This window comes from Syngnathus acus, chromosome 9 (assembly GCF_901709675.1).
Source record: "Syngnathus acus chromosome 9, fSynAcu1.2, whole genome shotgun sequence".
In the NCBI taxonomy this organism is placed as follows: domain Eukaryota; kingdom Metazoa; phylum Chordata; class Actinopteri; order Syngnathiformes; family Syngnathidae; genus Syngnathus; species Syngnathus acus.
This window is the reverse complement of record NC_051094.1, coordinates 2154843-2178577: the sequence shown is the minus strand read 5'-3', so window position 1 is coordinate 2178577 and position 23735 is coordinate 2154843. Positions and strand designations below refer to the sequence as shown.

General features: G+C 41.6%; 1 protein-coding gene across 1 annotated transcript; it reads right to left on the bottom strand.

The window, feature by feature from the left end:
• Positions 1–366: 366 nt before the first annotated feature.
• Positions 367–19690, bottom strand: si:dkey-40c11.2 (drebrin-like protein A). Its single transcript, XM_037259996.1, has 16 exons — positions 19270–19690; positions 9000–9055; positions 8751–8863; positions 7910–7984; positions 5647–5784; positions 5408–5485; positions 5171–5322; positions 5016–5070; positions 4778–4852; positions 4614–4716; positions 3904–4419; positions 3085–3543; positions 2935–3024; positions 2740–2867; positions 1669–1726; positions 367–1555 (listed from the first exon to the last, which is right to left on the bottom strand). Exons 1-16 carry the CDS (start codon positions 19359–19361, stop codon positions 1419–1421), a joined length of 2325 nt encoding a protein of 774 aa, XP_037115891.1. The 5' UTR covers positions 19362–19690; the 3' UTR covers positions 367–1418.
• Positions 19691–23735: the final 4045 nt, after the last annotated feature.

The following is a 23735-nucleotide window of genomic DNA, read 5'->3' as shown; positions in this document are numbered from 1 at the left end:
CACCCCTCCCTCCCTCCCTCCCTCGACGTCCTATAAATGTGAAAATTGTATGCTTAAGAAATATTAACGTCACATTCAATCAATCATTATTACCCAAGTTGGGTGAGATCCTATTTGAAGTGTAGCGGAATTAGCAATTTTTAGCTTAAAGACTGTCTGGATGTACCACTTCTAAAGTGTGCCTAACAAAAAGAGTCCTTTATTGCTTGTCAAAATATTTGACTTATTTTGTCCTGAGGAAATGTGTTCAATTCAGGGTGACATCAGGTATATTGGAAAAGCCATTGTCTCCCCCTATCGGCAGGATTGAAAAACTACACCCAGAAAAGTACTCACAATTTGTACTTGAATACTTAATAATAAAAATACGAGTATGTACAGAGCTTTTTATTAATAACTGTTTTGTGTCTTGTTCTTGACTTGCAATATTTACTCCTCTATAAAAATGTTTCACACCAGTCACAAACCAATTTGTATTTTCATGTGTATTATTATTTTTCCAAATGCAGGGTGTCCTTAATGAAGTTATTATTGCTTGATACAGAAAAATATACACTTCTAATAAAGGATGGTAGAGGAACATACAATTGTTAATCCAATTGTTTAAAGAGACTATTTTTGTAAGTTTCACGTAAATAAGAAAATATCCATACAACATATAACACACAACCCCAGAAATGAGATATTTGTTGTTGCTATACATTCTTATATACAAGGTATAATTATATTTAAGCCGATTAAAATCTGAAGATGTTTTTCTGTATATCGTGGCTGTGTCACATGACTTAATTAAAATCCAGGGGAGAACAAGAGAAGACAACTTAATCAAACAATATAAGTATAGACATCACCATGACAACAAAGCACAGTATAGTCTCCGAGATTGATGTGAAGCAAACACGGAGCCTTTCAACTCTGCTGCTGTGTTCCGCAGCAGTTAATCAAGAAATGAACAAGGAACAAATATAGTGCTGTAAATTGTCTCGGGAAAGTTGAGGAGATGATTATAAGTTGAGGTCTATGTGTATATCTTGATTATACGGTTTAATTATGAGCAGTGAAGTAAGTTTTCGGAATGAGAACTCAAGGCTTTTTTTTTTTTTATGTTTGACGCAACAAGAAAACATACACACAAAACAAAATCTGTGTTTGTGACAAGGAAATGCAAGTTTGTGATCATTTGTCATTTTTATGTTGCGTGATCCCGCCTTCCAACATTCCTTCAGTAACTCCTGAGGAAATAAGTTATTTTGGTCCCCGGTAAAAACGGCTTGTTTTGTTATGAGGTTGCGGAGTTATATTTAATGTGTGAAACTATTGTATATTTTTTTTGACAACACAATCATCCAAAGACAGAGGTGCAGTCTTAAGGGATGATGGCGTCCCTGAGAGTGTGAGCGTGCGTGCGTGCGTATGTGCTATATGGTCTCCACATAATTGGCGGGGAACAAGCCTTGGCGTCCATCTTTGCTCCACCCCCTCCACCAAGCTTTATCCACCGTTTCCACGTCCCGGATGATGTCACCAGGTTCAAAGGAGATCTCGGATTCGTCCTCTGTGCAAACCGCAAGATAATATGCTGTGAAAACCCGCTAATCGCACAGTCATTATGGTAAGTGGAGACACTTTATGTGCTCAGGAGAGATTATCCCCTAAGTGGCATTTTACCTGCTTGGTAGTCGTACAGAGCTCTGACGCATATTTGTTGCTCAGCTAATACAGGTACCTTGAGTGGAGAGGGCAAAGAAAATCATACTGGAATTAAAAAAACAACAACTTTAAATCATATTTATAAGTGAAATATTATATTATTAGAGAAGAGAGAAATTAATTTTATTCGTTCCGCGACCAGGCTCAGAATTCAAAATATATAAATCGTCGTTCCCCATTAAAACGAATGGAAATGCCATTAATCTGTTCCAGCCTTCCCTAAAAATTCACCAAAAGTGTAATCTGACAACATTTTGCATCTTAACATTATGTGAGCAATAATACAAGATGTAAAGAGATTCATTCCATGTGTCATTTTTTGTTTTGATTTATGTACTGTGGTGCTTGGAATGCCAACCTCAGATGGGACGAATTATGGCAGAGACAAAACGTGATGCAACATTTTTTTGGTCGCCACATAAGAGTGTAAAATACGAAAAAAATGCCTCTTCTGCAGATAAATGTTTTACACGGGCAACAGTTTGTCGCTGCTCTATTTACAGTATCTATATTATTAAGTCTGTTCCTCCACTTCCCTTTCCCTTCTGCTCCAACTTACAACCACTGATTTACTCTCCGGCGAACCACGAGTACATTCATCAGCAGAGCAAATCTGATCCAGATCCATCCAAATATTACTTTGCATACAATTAAGGTGACCAGCGGTTTATGGAAATGACTAAGCCTGTTCTCAAAGGAGACTTTATTAGTACGCATGTTGGTCACATCTGGAACCAAACGGGCTCGTGGCTGAGCAAGGCTGCAGGAATGTCACAATTATGGTGTGACAGGTGGAAAGGGAACCGCAAAAGCAGGAGGAAACTCCAGATTTTACTGGCAGAATAATTGAAAGTCGCAATCGGACTGAAAAAGAAACATAAGAATTAAATTGCTTTGACCCTTTTTTAAGTACTTCATCTGTAGCTTTCTCACAGCAGCAGCAACAGTTTGAAAAGAGCATTTGCCGCCATCTAGAGGATGAATGTGAAATGCAACTTTTGGGGGGGTCAGGAAATGTCAGTGTATTACCTCTCGTCCATTTTCTGATATCTCATTGTCTTCGTTGATGTCATCGCTCTCTGCTGCGTTGTGAAGGTCGTAAGAGCCGCTCAGTTCCGGTGAGCTGATTTCAGCATCGGACGGGCTCAAAGATCTCCCTGAAGAAAACATCAGTCAGAATCACGCTTGAAGTTGAAAGTTTTTCCACTGGTTGTTCAAACCAACCTATGCCATTTTCTTCTTCTTCATGCGTGAACCCGTTGCTTGGTAGGATCACCGTCTCGAGCTTGATACTTTGACAAATGCCCTCCTCATCTGAAATGATGATTCGACCTTGAAGTCATATTTTTTTCAACACTGATAACGGAAAAGTACCTGTAGGTTCGGGCGTTTGGTCTTTTTCCGAAAGATCTCCAAGATCTGGGCTGTGAATGTCCTCAAATTGGTCATTGTGCTCTTTATCTTCATTGACTTCCTCTTCATTGTCCCACACCTCCTCAGTTTTGTCCTCTGAGGTCACATGCTCAACTTCTTGCTCTGATTCTTCTTCCTCCTCCTGCTGCACCATCTGCTCCTCCTTCACCTGCACCTGCTCCTCTGACTCAACCCGGGCTGGTTCCTCAGTGGACGCACAAGGTTGATCTTGCACACCAGCTTCCTCTTCTTGCTTCTTCTCTTCCGCTTCATTCACCAGCACATCTTCTACCTGCTCCTCTTCATCATCCTCCTCTTCATCCTTCTCCTCGACCTCATCTTCCTCCTCGTCCACTTCCAGCAGGACGGCTTGTGCCTTGTAGCCAGTGTCGGTATGCACAAACATGGTTGCGTGGAGGTCTGTTGATGAAGCAACAACGAGAGGGACAAATTTAACTTTCGTAAGGAGAAAAAAAAGTCGAGTGTACATTTTAAGATGGCATCAAAGTGGATAAAACTTTAAGTTTGAAGATCTTTTTTTTTTTTATTTGTGCCTGGCCTGTAGCAATATGGCTCTGTGTAGCAGAGCTCTGATTCAGTTTGTTGGCAGTGTTAACTGTCTGGAATGTTGCGGATTTGACTTTGGCACAAGCATCCATGTAACTTCAATCTTTAATTTCTGACAGACAAAAATAGATGACATGATTCTCGCGATGGGGGGGAAGTGGTTTGATCAAAAAAAGCGTCGTGGAAAGTTTATTTATACAATCGTCACCTTACCCGTGTTAAACTGCGGTATCTCGGGGAGAGGAGATGAGGGCGGCTGTGGAGGAGGACCTTCGAAGTAAAATGTGGAGAACTCTGGCTCCACCGGCGTGTTTGGGGGTGAGGATGGCAGAGCCCCCGGGAGTGACTCAGTAGGGATGCTTCTTTCCAAGCCGGAGAATGAGGAGGCTTCCAGATGAATGGAGGTTGGCGGCGGCGCAGAGGGCTCTGCGGGTGACGGAGCTTCCGTTTCAACAACAGGCTGCCGGCTGGCAGGGGGCACGGCAGGCGCTGCGGTTGAAATCGGCGGGGCATTGCCAAATGGGGACGTGGCCGGTGACACGGGCGAGACTTTGGTCCTGGTAGGAGAGGCGGCAGGACGGAAAAAGGGGCTGGTGGGAGGAGATGCGGCGCGGGGGAAGGGGGAAACCAGGGGAGATCTGAGCGGGGAGGACGGCGTGCTGTCTTCTGCTTTCGAGAAGATGAAAGCCGTGTCGGTCAGGCTGCGCTGGTATCGTCGGAACGGTTTGCCTGGAAGGGACAGAAAGGTTCACCTCGTAAACTGACGCTTTGGTATCGACCACTTATTTCATGCTTAGAGCTAATACAAGTGCCACTGCCACCTACTGTAGTGGATGTGCAATTACATTTTATTTTAGTACGAGAAAAAAAAAAAAGTTGGGGTCACAAAAAACAATACTTGAGAAGGACTGATAAATACATACCAGCACGTGAAGATCCGGGGCTTGTTGGACTTTGCGATGACGACAGCTGCCTGAAGAACTCTCGCGGGTTCATGGAGCGCTGGGACACTAACACCGCTGCCTCCTACAAATACGTAAGATGTCACCGACATGGAGCATTTAATAGATTGACGCTGTTGACTTACAGCAGCCATCTCTATTGACTCGCTCCTTTTCAGACGAGCCCTCATGTCCTCCTCGTGCGCTCTCTGCTGTCGTTCCTGTTGGCATGGACACGAGTCTTTTGAGATACTGAACAGTTTTGGCAAATAGTGTAGAATTCTTAAAAAAAACAAAGTTGTAATTAAAGTAAATATTTGTATGAAAAACTTTCCTCAGCCACAAACAAAAAGCAAACGGTAAAAGAAAAAACTTTTTATTCACCCATTGAAATTTCTCCTTTCTACGAAGTTCCCCCTCTTGTTCCGCCTGCTTTCGTCTGCATGACAGGACAAATAAAATAAGTTTGACATTTGAAGTGTGTGCAGTCACACAGCAGCCACAAAAAAATAATCAGAGGAGACGGGCCTTCGTTTCACCTTTGCTCCTCTATCATCTGTAGTTTCTCGTTCATTTTTCGATCTCTCTCCTCCGATTCCTTGCGTTCCTTCAAAACTCGCTCTCTTTCCAGCCGCCGTCTCTCATCAACAGCTCGTCTCCTCTCCTCTTCTTTCCTCAGTTCTTCCTCTCGCTGATAAATGGAGACAAATGCTAAATGCGCTGCTCGTATGATGATTTTGTCGTTAGGTAAAGAAAGTAGGAGAAAAAGGCTACACCTCTGCACGTGCCCAAAAAGAGTCTCTGTTGATGAGTCTCATCTCCATTGCAGCATTGGTCTTCCTGTAGTTTGTACCCTTAAGAGTGAAAATAAAATACATTTTTGGATGGAATTACTGAAATAATGTTCCAATGATATTCAAATGTATCTAGACAGATCTGTCCACCATGCAAATGATTTAAAAGTTAAGTCTCTGACCCCATCTAGCGGTCACAAGGAGGATTGCCATCTACTCACAACTATATCCTCCCTTTCTGAGATCCTGGAGCTCTTCTTGGCCCACTGAGGAGGAGCTTGGGTCTTGCTGAGCTCAGCTCTTATCTTCTCCTCTGTCACGTCATCTGCTTTGTGCGCACTAATGAAGACGTGCGCCTCCTGCATGGGAGAGGACGCCAATTAGGCTATGACAAATGTGAAGAGAATGTTACATAGGATGGTCGCTCGTGCAGGCACACCACAGTCCCATAACAAGAGAGCAAATAAGGGGCCTCTGGTGGTTTTCACTTGGACGGATCGAAAGTTATGCAAACTCGGGGCCAAAGTGTTGCGCAACTGAGGATGGAGTAAGAGGGAAAATAAAGTCTTCCTCAGCTGTGAGGATGTTTACAGATAGTAGAGGGGAGTCATTGACGATATGTCAAAAGCCTCATGTAGGACTTAGGGTTGCTTCAGAAGACGCTGATGAATATTCATATCTTCAAAAGGGTTTAAATGAAATTCCTGGAAAAATCTGAAGTTAATTTTCTGGATGGTGGGGGGGAGTCCGAGGATATTGTAGGGGGGGCAGTGCCCTCGCGGCCCCTCTTCTAGCTCCGCCAGTGACGGGAAGTGTTAAGAAAAGCATTTTTAAGTTTTGCTCAGACAAGTGAAAAACTTTTAGATGTTACCTGTCTGAACAAAAGAACTGCCTTATATAATTTACGGAGACATGATGAATCTTATCCAAATAACAGAAGATGGCTTTTGTAAATTGTACGCTTGCATGACGCTATTTACAACATTGCCAGCACTGATAATAAAAGGTTTTATGATTATGACGGTTTTACCACTAGTAAAAGTACTTCCTGCTTGCTTCTTATCTACAATACTGGCACTGAGTACAAACTCTCCCGTGGCACCTAAAGAAAAAAAAAACAGAGGCTTCGTGCCACGCTGCGATAATGTAGCTATAATAAAGTCAAAGACAAATGTTATGAAAATATTCAACTTGTCCCATGTGCTCATTTTCTGTTTCTTTAGCCTTTTTGTATCGACCTTTTTCATCTCCAAGCCTGGTGCCTGGATTGTGTCTGTTCTTTGGTTTGAAACATGCAACAATACAAACATCTGCAGTCTATTCATATGTTAGCCTTCACTGCAGCAGAGTATGGAACACACCCAGGACTCGCCTTGACACAACTCCCCCCTTTGGCCAGCCGAGACACGCCGTATCCAAAGAAAGAAAGGAAGATGGAAGGAAAGAGATTTCAGATGGAATGGCGAGCAGACCAAAAAACGACTCCAAAAACTAATCGTCAAAAAAAAACAAAAAAAAACTAGATTACAATATTTGAATATTGATTACCATGGTGGTCATGGTTGGATTTTTTTTTTGTGTGTAAAAAGAGAACCACCATACTCAGATTTAAATAAGAACAAATTGGAAGTCACTCATCAGGTACTCAGTACTTGAAAAGATTGTTCAGTCAGTACTTTTTTGTTTTTTTTTTACTCTCACTCAAGTTATTATTTGACGGACTGCTTTTTACTTTTACTTACAAAAGTACTCTTGCTGGAGTAAAATTTGGCTTTGAATGCATAGGAAAAGGTTAGAGGTTCGAATTCTCAATGTGTGCATTGAAATATGTAAACATTTGTAAATAATTTGCTTCAGTGTTTCACATGCGGACACACACACACACACACACACACACAAAAGAAGCTTGGGGGTCTCAGACGGTGACTCACAATGGTCCAGACTTGACAAAAACAACAACAAACATTCCACAGAGTTGACATGGTGATTCCTTTACACGGAAACTCATAAACCTCGGGGTAAGCCGCCTTCACTACTAAACAAACTGATCAAGAGGGGACGCTATGCTATAGCAACTATAGGACGGGCCGTTCCTTCTGATGCGCTTTTCCTCATCCTCACGCTCTTGTTTCTCTCCGTCCTGTCCTTTTGAGTGAGGAGGAGGAGAAACGATAAATCTTTCAACACCAAGGCTAGCCTAAATGTTCGCCCGGTATCTCTCAGCGCCGGCCGCATACCACCGACGCAGGAATAGGACAGGAAGTGCAGTCGACACAGGAAACTTACAAAACAATACCCAGTCAACTTGAGTGCGTAAATATAGAGAACAAAGCCTGAAAAATGTCTCTCCTTGGAGACAATTTGGAGAAACGAGCACTCTTTGGTGCATTCCGAAGCCTCTATAAGTCAGACACAATTACTAAATTGATTTGATGTTCACCTTGAAACGATCTTCAAAATTAAGAACAATTGACTCTACTGAACCTTGAAGAAGTGTTTGATGGCTGGAATGTGTCCGGCACATTCCGTCCTGCGGTATTCTTCCACATGTTCACCAACCTGCAAACAAACACAGGATGCAAACGCTCATGTTTATTCCGTACCATGATCCCGGGAAGATTTAAGGAGGACAAACTGAAAGCAACATAAATAAGACATGTCATTCGTTTCAATGAGGAATGTTTTGAATGGAATTACGGGTAGATTTGTATTAAATAACTGTTAAATTAATTAAAAAAATATTAAATAACCAAAATACTGCCGTACAATTGTACACCACAACACTTGTCACATTAAAACTTCTAGTCACTCCACTTTTTTTTACTTCTGTGTTGCGAAAAGAGTACCGTATTTTCCGGACTATAAGGCGCACCGGACTATAAGGCGCACCTTCAATGAATGGCCCATTTTAAAACTTTATCCTTATATAAGGCGCACCGGACTATAAGGCGCACCATTAATGCATCATGTCAGATTTTTAATCCAAATCAAATCATTCTCCATTTTATCTTTTTTATTTCAACTTCAGACGCAACAAATTACGTTATAATCACAAAATAATGATTCATAGTCTTTTTGATTCATGATTCATAGTCTTCAGCGGGCCACTTATGATTGATTTCATGACACAATGCTTCGGGCCAGTTTAAATTTAGGAATTTGGTCCATATATAAGGCGCACCGGACTATAAGGCGCACTGTCGGCTTTTGAGAAAATTGGAGGTTTTTAGGTGCGCCTTATAGTCCGGAAAATACGGTAATCGGATTCTGTCAGAACATCTCACTTTTTTTGTGTGTGTGTATTTTTATGTTTTAGTTTTTTTACCCAGACAATCATAGCGACGCGAGGGCCTCCCGTGTCTGCACTTCCCACTCTGCACAGTCCATATTGTGGTTTAGATGAGTGGAACTTGGTGGACAACTCTGCAACACCGCCCACTTACACACACACACACACACACATGAAAAAGTAGGACACATGCGGGCACTTGAACTCTTCCCAGGCCAAAGTTAAGCTGCTTAGGAATGCAAAATGTGTATTTGTGACATATTTAGATAGGACGGTCAAACTTACCCCCCGAGTCAGCAAGTTTCAGCTTGTTGGTGAGGCCTTCGTATACGAATAAAGCCCTGTGGACACAAAGACACATAAGAGGTCAGAATATGAGACAAAGACATCCGGCATGTTGACGAAGAGATGTGATCGGGTAGACGGGTCGCATTTGAAAACGTATGCAACTCGTGTTTTGTCTGCTGGCTGCGTTTTTTTCTCAACGTGCGTTTGTTAGCTAGCATTGCAAAACGTCTGCTAAAAGAAGTGACTTTGAAAAATTCATCACAGCCATTTTTGGCAGTGAGCACAAATAGTGGAGCCATCTATCATCATCTGTGCTTTGATGACTTCTCAAAGTTGGAGTAAAAGCAGGTTGTGACGTGTTGCAGGTAAAAACGTCAGCCTGTCAAACGTTGGACCACGAGAGGAAAATGTGTTTATGCTCAAAGATCAGACGCAACTAAGCATCAAAATGGATAAAAGTGAGTCAAAACATTTTTTGGCAAGTATCGGAACGCTTCTTCGTTTTCCGTTAAACATCACTAAGTTGGCACAAAAGCGCTCCGACAAGGACGAATGTGCGTTCGGCGGGTATCCCTCGTGGAGTGAGAGCATAAATATCAACGTAACTCATTAATCTTGAGTTGAACGTTTACTGGAATGTGCGCGTCTGCATTCGTCAGTAAATTTTTTCCCTCCGACTCCTGAGGGAATGTCAATAACATCTGGAGCTGCATAGCGAGTGCACAAGGCCACCGGCAGCTATAACGATGGGTCAAAGGTGAAGGAGCTGTGTGTGTGCGTGTGTGAGTAGCATGAGAAAGTATTTCTACAAACTATTTTGCCTGATGGAACTACTGTAAAAAAAAAAAAAACATCAACTTGCAATGTTGGCATCAACTGAATACGACCATAAAATGTGGAAATACATCAACAAACAGAGCCAGTTTCCCATCCCTGTAATACATCATTTAAAATAATAAAATAACAAGATCATAATAAAAATAATAATAATAAAAATAATAAAATAATGAGAATAATAATAGGAATAATAATAATAATAAAAATAATAAAATAATGAGAATGATAATAATAGGAAATGAAAACATTTATTTGACAGACAACAGTCATCGCTTGTTTCTGAGCATTCCCACAATAACAGCCTTAGTAATTAGCATCTTGATATAAAAGGTCAGTGCACAATGAACAAAGGCCGACCAAAGTCAATAAGTGTATTTTTGTGTGTGTGAACACAATTACCATGTTGTTTGCTTTACCAAGTGTTCTGCAAGCACAGGGCAAGAAGATGCAAGTAAGCGTCTTCTTACAGATTTTTCATTTTATTGCTGCGCTGGTAATTATTAATATTTACAGAGTACACAGATTTATAGGGCAGAATGATACTAATCTACGACAGCACGAATAAATCTTGCCTCCACGACTGGTACAATGTTCATTTGAATGGAATGCCTTGAAAACAGACGTTGATTTATTCTTATTGGATGTTTTGGAGACTGCAATTTGTGGAGCTGCCGTACAGTTGAATGAACTTTTCAAAACACGACGGTGGAATCCTCAAAGTGACAAACGAGTCGCGTGGATGTCTGGCCAATAAGGCAAGGAACAGGCTAAAGTGCAACATTGATCATGTCAGCGTTGGTTCACGAGCGCATATTTGAGGTTTGATAACAGAAAGACGCGAGCTGTCAATCAGCAGAAAGTTATGAAGTGAATGATCGTCCTCCAGACGGCATTCTTTAAGAGTCTCTACCACGCTTCAAATATTTCCAGCAATCAGGCGTAAAAACACACGCCACTAATGTAAAACCATCCGAATTAAGACTCCAATCCACTGATCCTTACAACTCGAGACATTCCAGAAGGTCATTGGTGACAAGCAGTTGTGCTTAGTCAAAAAGTCAGCGTGCGTCTGAGGGAGTCTTAAGTCCACGTGCACATTCTCCACCTACAGTCAACAACGTGATGTCGAGGACTAATTATTCTACCCGAGATGTGAAACGATTCGGTTTCTATTTACTGTATATCTTCTCAAAATAAAATCCAGGCTCTTGTATTGTTTCCTTTCTAAGAAAGCTTTTCCATAATAAGCTATGGTTGATGATGCAAAAGCCAACTCCAAAAAAAGAATCGAAAAAAATATGGAAGCTGTTTTTGTGCCTAGTTTGGTCCGGTAATATACACATAAAACGTTCTTGAGAAAGCTGGAAAAGAAATTACAAGTAATGAACAAGCATGCAAGAAAAATCCCAGCAATAAATCAAACATTTCCGTTTCTTCGGTGTTATATGACTATAAAAATGGAAGAAGTCAAAAGTTGTTGCCAAGCTTAATCCTTCTGAGCCTTTTTAAAGCCCTGTATTTACTCTTGTTTACTTTTTTTACGCACCACCAATGATTACCGCGAATACGCATAAGAAACCGTGACGAAGCAACTTCCAAAAAAAAAATCTTCCTAAAAATACACGCAGAAGATGTAGTAAATGTAGCTTTGCTGATGGCAAAAACAGAGAAACCGTATCACTGAGCCAGCTATGACCTCAGGAGAGAGGAAGACGAGACGAGAACAGAAGAGGGCGAGGAAAACACCATGATGTCATCATTTTAACAACAATAAATGAAATATGCGAGTGCACGGCTACCACCGTCGGAACTTTTCGACTAGGAACAAATTTGCGTTCATCTCAGCGAGAAGAACACAAACACAGTCCGTACTCGAGCACATGTGCACGGGCCAGTAACAATGAGGATGGTTTGTTTTGGACCACGAGAGCCCCTGTAATACGTCCGTGTAATGCACGCGGCCGTCCTCGATACAATTTCAAGATGAACATAACAGAAACAGATGGTCAAAACGAATAAAGGACGAAAATTTTCTCTGCAGAAAGCAGAAATCAGATTGACGGTCCATGTTATGCCTATTTTCCATAAATTACACAATTCTTTTTTCCAACCTCAACCACCACATGTATTTAATCTAGTTTTATATCTTCGAGCTGCGCCCGTAAAGTAAATCCTCATGCTCATGCTTTGTAACACATATTTCTCAGTCTGTGACAGAAAATCTTTCAGGTTGACCCATACAATTCATTCATGCCATCTTATTGATTGATGACCTCTACATGGGAAAAAAAAGATCTGCCAAAATAAATATCAGTCCATCACATAAAGTTAGAAACCAGATTTGGTAACTTGAACTTGAAAATGGACAACTTGCCAAAACATAAAGTTACTCTTTTTGAAACGGACGACTTTAATGGTATTTTTGGATAGGGACTACATCGTTTTTTTATGGATTGGGTCTGGGCGGAGGAGTAATATTTAAGTTAATATGGATGTTTTTGTTCTTCAGTGAAATGATTACCGTAATTTTCGGACTATAAGTCGCGGTTTTTTTCATAGTTTGGGTGGGGGGGCGACTTATACTCAGGAGCGACTTATATACATATATATGTTTTTTTTCACTTTTTTGGGCATTTTATGGCTGGTGCGACTTATACTCCGGTGCGACTTATAGTCCGAAAATTACGGTAATCCTTTATAAAGTTCTGTTAAGAAATCAATTGCTGAAATATCCTGCTTTTTAGTTGTAATAGTTTGATGATGATAAAACAAAATGTTGCGCTTTAGCTATTGTGTTAGCTTGCTAGCTTAGCAAGGTAGCTCCTGTGAATGCTGCATTCACATTCAATGCTTACATCCTGCTCATAAATTAAATTAAATCAACTATTGCATGAATGTCATTTTTATCTCTCCCTTCGCACCCTCAAACCTGGTCACCCTTTCATACTTTAATTGCCGACCTGAGATCCTAGCGCTATTTTTAGCCGTTAGTCTACCTCGCTGTCTGTGTTTCCGTGGAAGTCTGAGACGTCCCCAACGGCACACAAAGCTCATTTCCTTTCTCCAAACATGGGCAAAAAAAAAATCTTGCCTAAATCATTGCATGTCTTTCCTCTTTTCGTCCACTGTGTTACTCATGTAATCCCCCCTGTGACTCATATAACGTCGTGTCTATGTGGCGAGTCCATTAAGCGCATTCATTCCTCTGTCTGGACTATACAGAAATATGGTCGGACTAAGTAAACTTAGATAACAGAGCAATGGAGCTGATTTATTCGTGCCACTGGACAAAATATGCTTGTTTTCAATCAAAGTAAGTTACAGGGAGCCTCTAGAGGTCAAAGGGCAAGCGTGTTGTTAAACAATACGATACACCGGCACATGTTTTGCTTATGGCAAACTGATTGTCCAGCTTAAAATCCATCCACGTTGAAGTCAGCCATTTTCTTTTCACCTCTTTTATCCCCTTGAATGAGCTGATGAAACACGGCTGTCAAAGCCTGGCTGCCAACAGATTGTGTGGAAAAACATCACTGACCCGCATCCGGTGAAAAGAGCAGAGAAAAAGTCGGTAAGGGGTGCAAAGGCGAGAGAGATTGTGCAGGTAAACAGAAGGCTTGTGAAATAGCGAGAGAGAACACGTGTGAAGCATGTCGGGGCCCTCTTAGCATGGAATCAGGTGTGCCGAACACGCGGTAATCCTCGCAAGCTATCGGACAGGGGGCCTCTCCAGCCAGAGTGGAAACATACGGCCGTGGATTCCCAAAGGGCAACTCAAAATGATGAAACGTGTATCAAGTCGGTAAAAGGAGCCACAAAATACAACCTACTTTTTAAGTCTTGCAACTCGCTGAGAAGTACAGCAAGTCCTGTTGTCTGATGGCAGTACGTTTAACAACCTTTGGCATTAAAAAAAAAAATGCTTCACATTCTTTAGACGGACTGACTGCAGACTAGTTTCAGGTCGTTTGCATTGAAAAACAATTTTCCATCACTACCAGCTGAGTTAAAAATTGCTGCCAATGAGTGAATGAGATGAGTTTCCTTAAGTTAAAGTTGTACTTTACCGCCACAAAAAAGGCTCGTTCATTGAAATTCAGATGAATATGAAAACAGATAAACCACCATTACGTCAATGTGTTTGAAGAGCTGTGCTCCACCCATTGATTCACAGTGACTGATATTTGACTGGGCGGAGTACATATCATCATCCCCTGGAGACCATTAACGGACCGCAGAGGCTTTTTTGGGAAAATTGTCTTTTTGGGAGGGGCGGGGATTAGCAAATTGATGCAAGATTGTAAGAGAGAACAGCGTGTGACGACGAAAACCAAAATCGTTATTATTGAGCTGTGAGGGTATTCCTCGCCTGAAAAAAAAACTATAAAGTGTTTAGAAGCGGACAAAGAAAAGAAACGAGTGCCAAGATCCAGTGAGAGGAGAAGGGTCTTCTTGATGCAGAGGGTGGGGGATACAAAGAGCATGGCAGAAGGAATGCATAGTTTGAATAGAAGCCATTTTTGAACGGGTTGAAACTTGCTGCCAATTTACAGAGGAGATATTATATGATCAGAATTGATTCATCTTGGTCAGCTGAAAGCTGTGCGTGCCAAGTGAGATCGTTCCAACAGTGGCGCTTGTGTTTGAGCAATGAATTAATCCTCAATTAACACAGAGGCCTGTGATTGCGCAAGATTAGCGCCAAAAGGACCAATTATCCATCTGACACGTTTCCTTCCGAGTAATCTAATGCGAAACTTGGCGGACATATTTGGCCTCGAGGTAGAATCCACGAGACTGCGTTTTAAGTGACAGGTTGACTTCTCCTGTCTGAGCGCAGTACCTTTAAGGAAAGGGGGGGCGATGAAGAGGAGGAAATGAAGGATGAATGGGAGAAAGGAAGAAAGAGGAAAAAGACGTGATAAACTCTCTAAAATTGGAGGCTGCTGGGATTACACTGGCATTTCCTGTACATGTTGTCCCACACTGCACATCCACACACACACCCTAAATTGCATCATTAAAACATCTTATCTTTAACTATTTCCATATAAACAACCTATGTTTACATTTTTCTCCCTCAATCTAATCTTTGCTTCCTTGTATCCACCTGTGCTCTCCTCCTCCAGCTCTTCATCAGCCTCACATTCTCTGAGGACCACCCAGCATTTTGTCTCACACGTGCTCCTTTTTTTGACTTAAGTGCGCTTTTACTTTACGAGCCTTGCCAACGTCCGCACTCATTGAATGCCCACCCCTGACAACAGGGACGCTCAATCCCTCCTCGTCCAGTTGGAAAGTCGAGAGTTTGAAGTTTGCGCACGAAAAAATATTTTGAAAATGAATATTTATGCCTGATGTGATTCTGCATTTTTTTTTTGTAATACGTTTTTTTTTTACCATTTTTGTTTTCTACAAACTTAAGGCTGAATGCAATGTGATGAGAAACTAAATAAGCGTTGTAAAAAAAATATGAGTGTATCGCTGGGGAGTAACTACACGATCTCATTCTAAGAGTGTAAAGTATTACAAACAGGCCTGAGGGCAGCTTGCAAAATATGCAAAATATGTTCTTTCACACACAAACCATTGGAAAGAAGTTTTCTTTTTCTTACACAATTATGCAAGTCATGATATGAAAACCACCTGAGCTCTAGGGGGTTGACATTTGAAGGGGGTGGTTAGGATTGAGCATGAGGAAAAAAAAAGCATGGGGTCACACATTTTGTAATCTCCAAGTCAAACCATCAGACGTATAGATTTCAACAGATCAGCTTTCACCAACTTCAGTGTCACGCATGTCACTCCTGACAGATGGATTCACAGAGAAGTGACAAAAAACAGAAGGGAGTTTTTGTCACTTCTTCTTCTCTACTCTTGGTTCCCCCTCGAGTGAGGATATCACCTGTACGTGTGCACGCTTGGTGTTTTGCCAGGTGCGTGTTCATCTGACCCGTAACTTTACACCCATTCCCACTCATGCATGAACATGTGGAAAATCTGGCACACAAACACCTCAGCTTGATGAAATGCTCCTGGGTGGAGACAGGTGGACAAAAGAGGACGGCACCTTGTGTACTGAATGCATGCATGGGGATTATCAACAAAAAAATAATTTATGAGTGTGTGCATGATGAATAGATTCGACAGCTCGGCAGCTGGAATAACATGATGGTCAGTAGGGTAGTAAAGTTATTGAAAGATTGACTTTATATTACTCCTAAAATAATATGTATCTATAATAATAATATATGAATCACTGCCATATCAACATACCATACCATCAACCAACTACTTTCAACACTATTGTGCTAGCTAACAAATACAGCAATCCAAACGCTAAAATTGTTTCTTTAGTGCAGGGGTGTCAAACTCATTTTTTTCACGGGCCGCATTGTATTCATAGCTTCTTTCGAAGGACCATTATGACTGTCAACCCAAATAAATGTATGAGCACCTTATATTCTATACAGTAAAAGCTACAAAACAAACTGACAAATAACTTGTTTTCAAATCAGACAAGTAAAAACTGGTCAAATATTTAAAAAAAAAGATATTATTAAAAGTGAAGACAATTTGCAATTCTAGTTTGCAACGAATTTGATGCACAATTTGTCTTCGCGGGCCACCTAAAATGATGTGGCAGGCCGTATCTGGCCCCGGGGCCTTGAGTTTGACACCTGTGCTATAGTGATTGTTTTATTTACCCTGTCCCTGCCTGTGTCTGTAACTGGGACATTGTGAAACACAAATGCGCCGCAAGCCGTGTGTGTTTGTATTGTAAAAAAAAAAAAAAAAGAAGCGTGACCGTGATCACGGTTGGCTCGATACATGCACTCCCGCACCCATTTGTGATGAATACCAGGTCAAGCTAATCACTGGCCTCAAATCAGCTTAGCAATGACACAATGTTGCAAACATTTCTCTCAGCTGATTCACACATACGCACTTTTTTTTTTTTTTTACGACTGGCTAATCTGGCGTTGAGCTGAGTGGTTTACGCTTGGCAGGAATACGTCTTTATTGGCGGGTGTGTTGAAAATGAATACTGTGTGCAAACCAAACTACTTTGCCAAACAATTCCAGAGACATGGAAAGTTGAAGACAAGGAATTGTTTGGAGTTGGGGCACTAACCTTTCACCACTCTGCTCGTATGACTTGGCTCATTAGTCTAATGATATCCAATACAAGATTCTATCTACGACATTAAACTAGCTGGATCGAAATGCCTAATGAAGTGTCTATTGAGTAACAATAGATCAGTTATGAGACTCCGGTAGATCTATTGCCAACGGCAGTTTACGTGAGACCATCCCGTGTGAGAACAACCTGCAACCTGATCACATGACACCTGCACATCTCCATGGTGACACATCCAAACAAGCTCTCATTCTGTCCCACACTCTAACTCCATTTTTTTTTTTTTCCGTTTACGGCAGCATTCCCAGCACACACACAGTTTCTCCTCACATGTGCACCACTCTTTTTCTAATGACCAAAACGATCCCAGATTACAAGTTGTATCTCAGCCAGGAACTGTAGAACATGTGTGGGAGTCGAGCATGGGTGACGTCCACTTGGTTTTCATCTCCCTACTTCCTCCTCGTCGCTCCATGACGTTATGCAGACTCCCACTGCATGAATGAAGCTCGAGGAACTCGAAACTGAATGGGCCGAAGGGGAAAAAAAAAAAAATCCCTGTGTCTCTGTTTCCTTCAGTGCATTTGGTGCCATCTTTTCCAAGTTGCATGTCCATCATCATGTTGGAGAGTCAATCCCACGCAGCGACTTTGTATTGAACTTCCAGCCAGGCTCTCATTGGATTGTTTGTCTTACAATCTGCCGCTTGTCAAACAATCCCATGTACACAATCATCTCCAATACGCCCAGAGGACACAATGTCATGAGTCATCTGTCAAAGCAGACACAATGGCACTCTGTATTTATTTCTGGATGGGAGTGTATTGCAGACACTATCCCACATACTACCATTCATTTACCTCAAGGTTTGTATGAGTATTATGGACTAGAGTTTAGAATTTTTGATTACCGTATTTTCCGCACTATAAGGCGCACCGGATTATAAGGCGCACCTTCAATGAATGGCCCATTTTAAAACTTTGTCCATATATAAGGCGCACCTTCAATGAATTGCCCATTTTAAAACTTTGTCCATATATAAGATATATACATTTGTCCCGCGGGCCGGACTTTGGACACGCCTGCTGTAGTGGCTCAATATTGGTCCATATATAAGGTGCACCTGATTATAAGGCGCACTGTCGGCTTTTGAGAAAATTGGAGGTTTTTAGGTGCGCCTTATAGTGCGGAAAATACGGTATATCCAAATACATGTATTTGCAATGGAAATGCAGCATTTGAGCCCAAATGCAAACAAGAATGTCCCGGAGCTCCGTGCAATCAGCGTACAGCTGTCTTGCACTGTTTGCTATCTGCGCCAATACGTGTCAGTTTCCCTCATACTGGAAAGCATTTATATTATTTGTCCCCCATTGTGTGGATAATATAAATTTTAGAAACTGCTTTCAATATGATACAGTGCAGTTTCACAATAATGTTAAATTCCCACTCTGAGCTCCCTCTAGTGGAATGTGAAGGAATCACTCCCTGAGTTCAGTTATATTTCACTTTTTAAGTTCAATTTATTGAGAGGTGTTTGTTTTTAAACCCAAACAACTTTTTTTAAACCTTAATTTGAATCAAGCCATGATTTATTTATTTTAGTACAGTTTTCCTTTATTTCCTACGGTTAAATAAATGGCAGTGTTAATGACCAAACTGTGCTTAATGCGACAGTGTGGCTTCTAATAGTATTAAATATACTATTTACGGAATAAATCCTGTCTTGTTTTACTTGACTCTAATGCACTACTCTATTTTAAAGCAGGTCATGATGGTGATACTTGGAGTTGTATTGGACAGAACTACAGTATTAAAAAAAAAAAAGATAGGAACTACTGGATTTCTAATGGAATTACTGTGTTAATTAAAGCGTGCCTTCGTGAAAGAGAGCGAGAAGAAACCTGATCGTTGGTAGAAAAGAACACAAGCCTCACGTTACCTTTGGGCGAAGGAAACTTATATATATTGGGGGCAGTGAGTCATGCAGTGGCTGCGCTTTTTGCGTGCGTAATGAACGAACATCACCTCCCCTCAAAACATTCTCAAGGGGGAGGTGAGAAGCTCTGGTATACTTAAAAGCGTCCCACTATGAGTGTCAGACAATGGCGTTGTAAAAAAAAAAAAAAAAGGGAAAAAAAATAGCACAAGATGCGTGCACCGTCTTGCAGAACACTTTGCTCATTGGATTAATGAAATAAAGTCTCCAATGACGCAACAGCTACTCGCGGTGGTGCATTTATACACGCAACGGGAGTGTTATGGATTTAATTAAACTCAAAGTGTTACCAGTTGGTGGAGGAGCGATGGTTGAGGATATCCTCCTTGGCCGTGAGCAGTGACAGGCTGTAGGTATCAAGGTTCACCGTTTTCATGCTCATGGTGCTATGAAGTGTCCAGACCTCTTCCCGCAGGCTCGTCTCTTCACTGGTCCCCCCTACTTGTGCTCGGGGAGCGACTATTTGCTCGGATGAGCCACAGCGAGAGAAAAACAACTTCGCCGTATTCGGTGGAGAATAAAAAATAAAAATAAAAAGTCCACGGAAGGCTTACACGCAGGTTGCACGCAACGTGGAGTCGAGTTTCAAAGTGGAACGATCCGTCGTGCAGGCGCTGCGCACTCCCTGCGTGAATGAGACCGTTAAGTTAGTGTGCACACTGGGCTTTGTGCAGAGAGGGGGCAGCGGAATAAGTTTTCAGCACAAAAAAAGCCCCACCTCCTGTTGAGTGAGTGGAAAGCGTAATGACTGAGTCGCACCGTGCACACGCAGCCAACCTTAACACCGTGTCAGCATGCACTTGCATGACTGAACTCATTCGCAACCAAAGTTAAATAGGAAATAATATAATTAATCATAAAATAAAGAAGAAAAATAACATCTTATTTCTTCCACATTAGAAAAAAGATCACGTGATAAATGTTCACATTCATTAGTTATAGTAATACATTAGTTTTACTTAATACGTATTTCTTCCACATTAGAAAAATATCACGTGATACATTTTCACATTATGTCGTAATAAATATGTGGGAGTATTAGGCTTCAATCCAAATTGGGAAAAAAATCAACCAGTCAAATCAAATATTTGCCAATCTTTGTTTTTTTCATCATATTACTTAATACGTATTTCTTCCACATAAGACAAATACCACGTGATACATTCTGTCTTAATAAATATGTGGGAGTATTAGGCTTCAATCCAAATCGGGGGGGAAAAAATCAACCAAATCAAATATTTGCCAATCTTTGTCTTTTTCATCACCCCCAACCACCAGTCACCACACACACAAGCTCAAATGAAGCCATTGACTGCAAAAGAAGAAGCAATTTCATGGGAACTGAGTATGAAGGAGCCTGTGTGTGTGGCACCATACAAAGCTCAAGGGGAGCTTGTGTGGCGCTCTGATTGTGACGCATTCAAAGAAAAACTGGTTGCACAATCTCAAACATTGCTGTGAACTGATGCTCAGACATGAGCAAACTGAACTGTATGACAAAGCAAACACAAAATCACTCACACTACTGTAGGAATCAGTGAATGGACCTGCACGGGCCGATGAAGCGCCCACATTTTTTCCATGCCGTTCAATCATGATGGGAAATTTGAGGTTGCTAAGCGAGGGAGGAAGTAAAAGCTGTTAGAAAGTGACAGTTGTTTACATTTTGCTGTTCTGCTTGAAGACTTATTTGCAGTGCATGTGCTGTGATTGGCAACCAGTCAATGGCGCACCCTGCCTCTTGTCCAAAGTCAGATGGGATAGGCTACAACTCAACCGTGACCCTGAGCATGTGTTTTCAAACTGTGAAACAGGTATAGTAACTTCTTTTTTTTTATATAGTCGTTGGTTTTATCTAGTAGTAAGTCCCCTGGGGCCACTCCCACAGCGGCGCAGCCCTCCCTCTTATGTAGCCACTAGCCTTCACTCATCTGTGAAGGAGATCGAGTCTAACCTGCCTCCATGCAAAGTTACGCGGCGTGCAGGGTTTACGTCGGTCACAATAATAGTCTTAATGTGAGCGGCGAGGCCTTGCTCACTGAGATACGGGAAATTAAATGTTTATCCATTCATCCACGTTCTGTTTGTTTCTGGTTTGTGGTAGAATTGAGAAGATAAATGTTGACTTAACAAAATGTGTTACCAAAAATCAATAGCAAGGTTAGTGGGGTAAGTTCACGGTACAAAAACCAACAAAGTCCCAATAAAAGTTAAAGTAACACAGAAACATTGGGAAAATACTGAACAGTACATAACAGCGACTATGATCCAACAAGGACCAAACAAAAACCGGCAACTAAATACAAACAAAGTGAAGAGACAATGAGAAACACCTGAACAATTCAAATAAATGCATCCGTGTAAATGTAACCAAACGTAGCTGTGTGATACTTGCCCCCGGGGGGTTGTCGGAGGGCCGGGGGGCTTCCGTGACATCCTCATGCTGCTATTATTCTTTCAACTTCCTGTTATTAGAGGCTCTTGGTCCATATCTGGACATGTGAACTGCCGCACTGTTAGACTCCACTTTAGAGGACTCTGGCATTTCCTTTGCGAGGGTGCGGCGGTTATTGGCCATCGGGCCTAAATGTGGGAATGTGCTAGGACGTCCAGTGGGGGCTTTGGACACATGTTTGTGCATGTGTGTCTCGAAACCAGCGTTTTCTCCTAAATGTGTCCTTTGCTAATTGCCACAAGCTCTTTGTCCAGCCCCCTGCCTTCCTGAGAGTCTAGACTAACAGCCTGTGCTTGACAGCTTGTGGAGAGCTCCGCAAAATCCTCTCCTAGCCTCTTAGAGTACATTTAATTCACTGTCCGTTCGCCAATAAGTCTCTTAGATCGTTCAGTGACTTGTCTTCCTCTATGCTATTAGTCACATGCGGTCAGAAAAGAATGTAAACACCTGACAGTGGAAGTCATTTCTGGACTGTATGTCATCATCATGCCGACAGCTCATTCGCGAAATGATGAAATGTTACATGCATGAGAAAATATTACGCGTGTTTTAGGGACTGTGTTTATGTCAACGCGCCATGTGTGTGTGCAGGTGAGAGGGGTCAACCCGTGCGAATGTGTGTGTGTGTGCATGTACTCGCAGCAGGCCTCCAGATGAGGTGAGTGTTCAACTATGTGCCTTGACAACAACCTTGAGATATCTTCCCCTTGGGCCATGCGTGTGTGAGTGTGTGTGTATGCCTATTTGATACACACATAAAGAAAACGACATAGTCAAGTAACACAATCCAATGTATTTGTATTGTCTATCATCCGCCATTGTGCAGACAAGATCAATGAAACCGGATTAATGAACCAAGAAAACACATTTGAAATCAATCCCATCACTCGTCAGATGAACATTTCCATGGCAACTGCAGTAACAAAGATTACAATTTGGGGTGTTCACGCTCAGTTCGATTTGCATTATACGAGGTCTGCTGAAGGAAATGGACTCACCAAGTTCAGGCGTTTTGTAGAGCGCCCTCTGTTGCAGGTTGGCTGTAATTGCATGACTTTGTGAATAACATTCTTTCATGCATTTATTCAGAAGAAGCTCTTTGTTCACAGTCTCAAGTTCTTTTCGGTTCTTCCCCCAAACAGTTCCAAGCATGCCAAGCTGTGCCTACAGAAAAGTATAGAATGTACCAAAAGTCTTAGTAGAATGAAGGTGGTTCGTTTTCAGGAGAAAATTAAAATACTTAATTAGTAGGTGCGTCTCTATTGTGAATACTATACGCCTTATGTACTTGTTCAATTCAAGCATTTTCCTTCTTTGGTTCTTCGCCCTCAAAGTCTAAAGTTTTTCATCTCCTGCTGAGTCAACCACTAGTAATGAAAGCCAGATGTGATGATGTCACAGCCGCACATGTGTGCGAGATGTTTGAACACGAGGCCGCTGACATTGTCATGCACGAGGCAGTCGATTCATGTTCATAACAGAGACACGTGAAAGATGACAAGTTTATAATTGATTTAAACTTTTCATGCAAAGGTGGCAAATATATTGGAGTCAATTCCAAAGTTTTCTTGACAATAACATGTTCTATGTGCCCCCACTAGTCTAAAAACAGCATTCTGGATAATATAGCATATGTGGAATAAGAGTTGAGCAGCAAAATTCACCTGGTTTTGTCCGTCACGTGGCGCGGCCATTTTGTCACTTGCTGTCGCCTGAAAATGACATCACAGTGGTACGTCACAACCAATCACGGCTCAGCTTCAGAAAACTGGCGAGAACTCTGCAGATGGAATATATCAGCAAGGACTCCACATCCCGCAACCACTACCGTCCGTCACCCGTCTCAAGATGATGACCATCGACCACATCACAGACGGCACCATGGCGACGCTATCCCCGTGTGGCTTCTTCAGCAGAGCGCCTTGATTAAAAGTTCCAGCTCACCGTGCACTCGCCTAGATGAGTCATCACTTCGGGGAGTCGCTTTTTTTGCTGACTCAGTCAGTCATAGAAATTTGGTGTATGACTTTTAACTTTTGTTGGTCACTTTTACATTATTAGAGCTGATATTTGATATTTTTGTCATCTTATTTTGGTCCAGTTTTTGGTTAAAAGTGCTCTAAAATAAAAGTGTACCAAATCTTTTGGCTAACGAGTAGTAGCGAAGAAATTTGTGCAATAATGTAAATTGTTACAAAATAAAAACACCAGTGAAAATACCTTCGTTTATCCACTAGAGGACACTGCTGCATCACAATTTTCTAACCAGAAATCAGGGCAAGAACAATCCTAAACGTATTA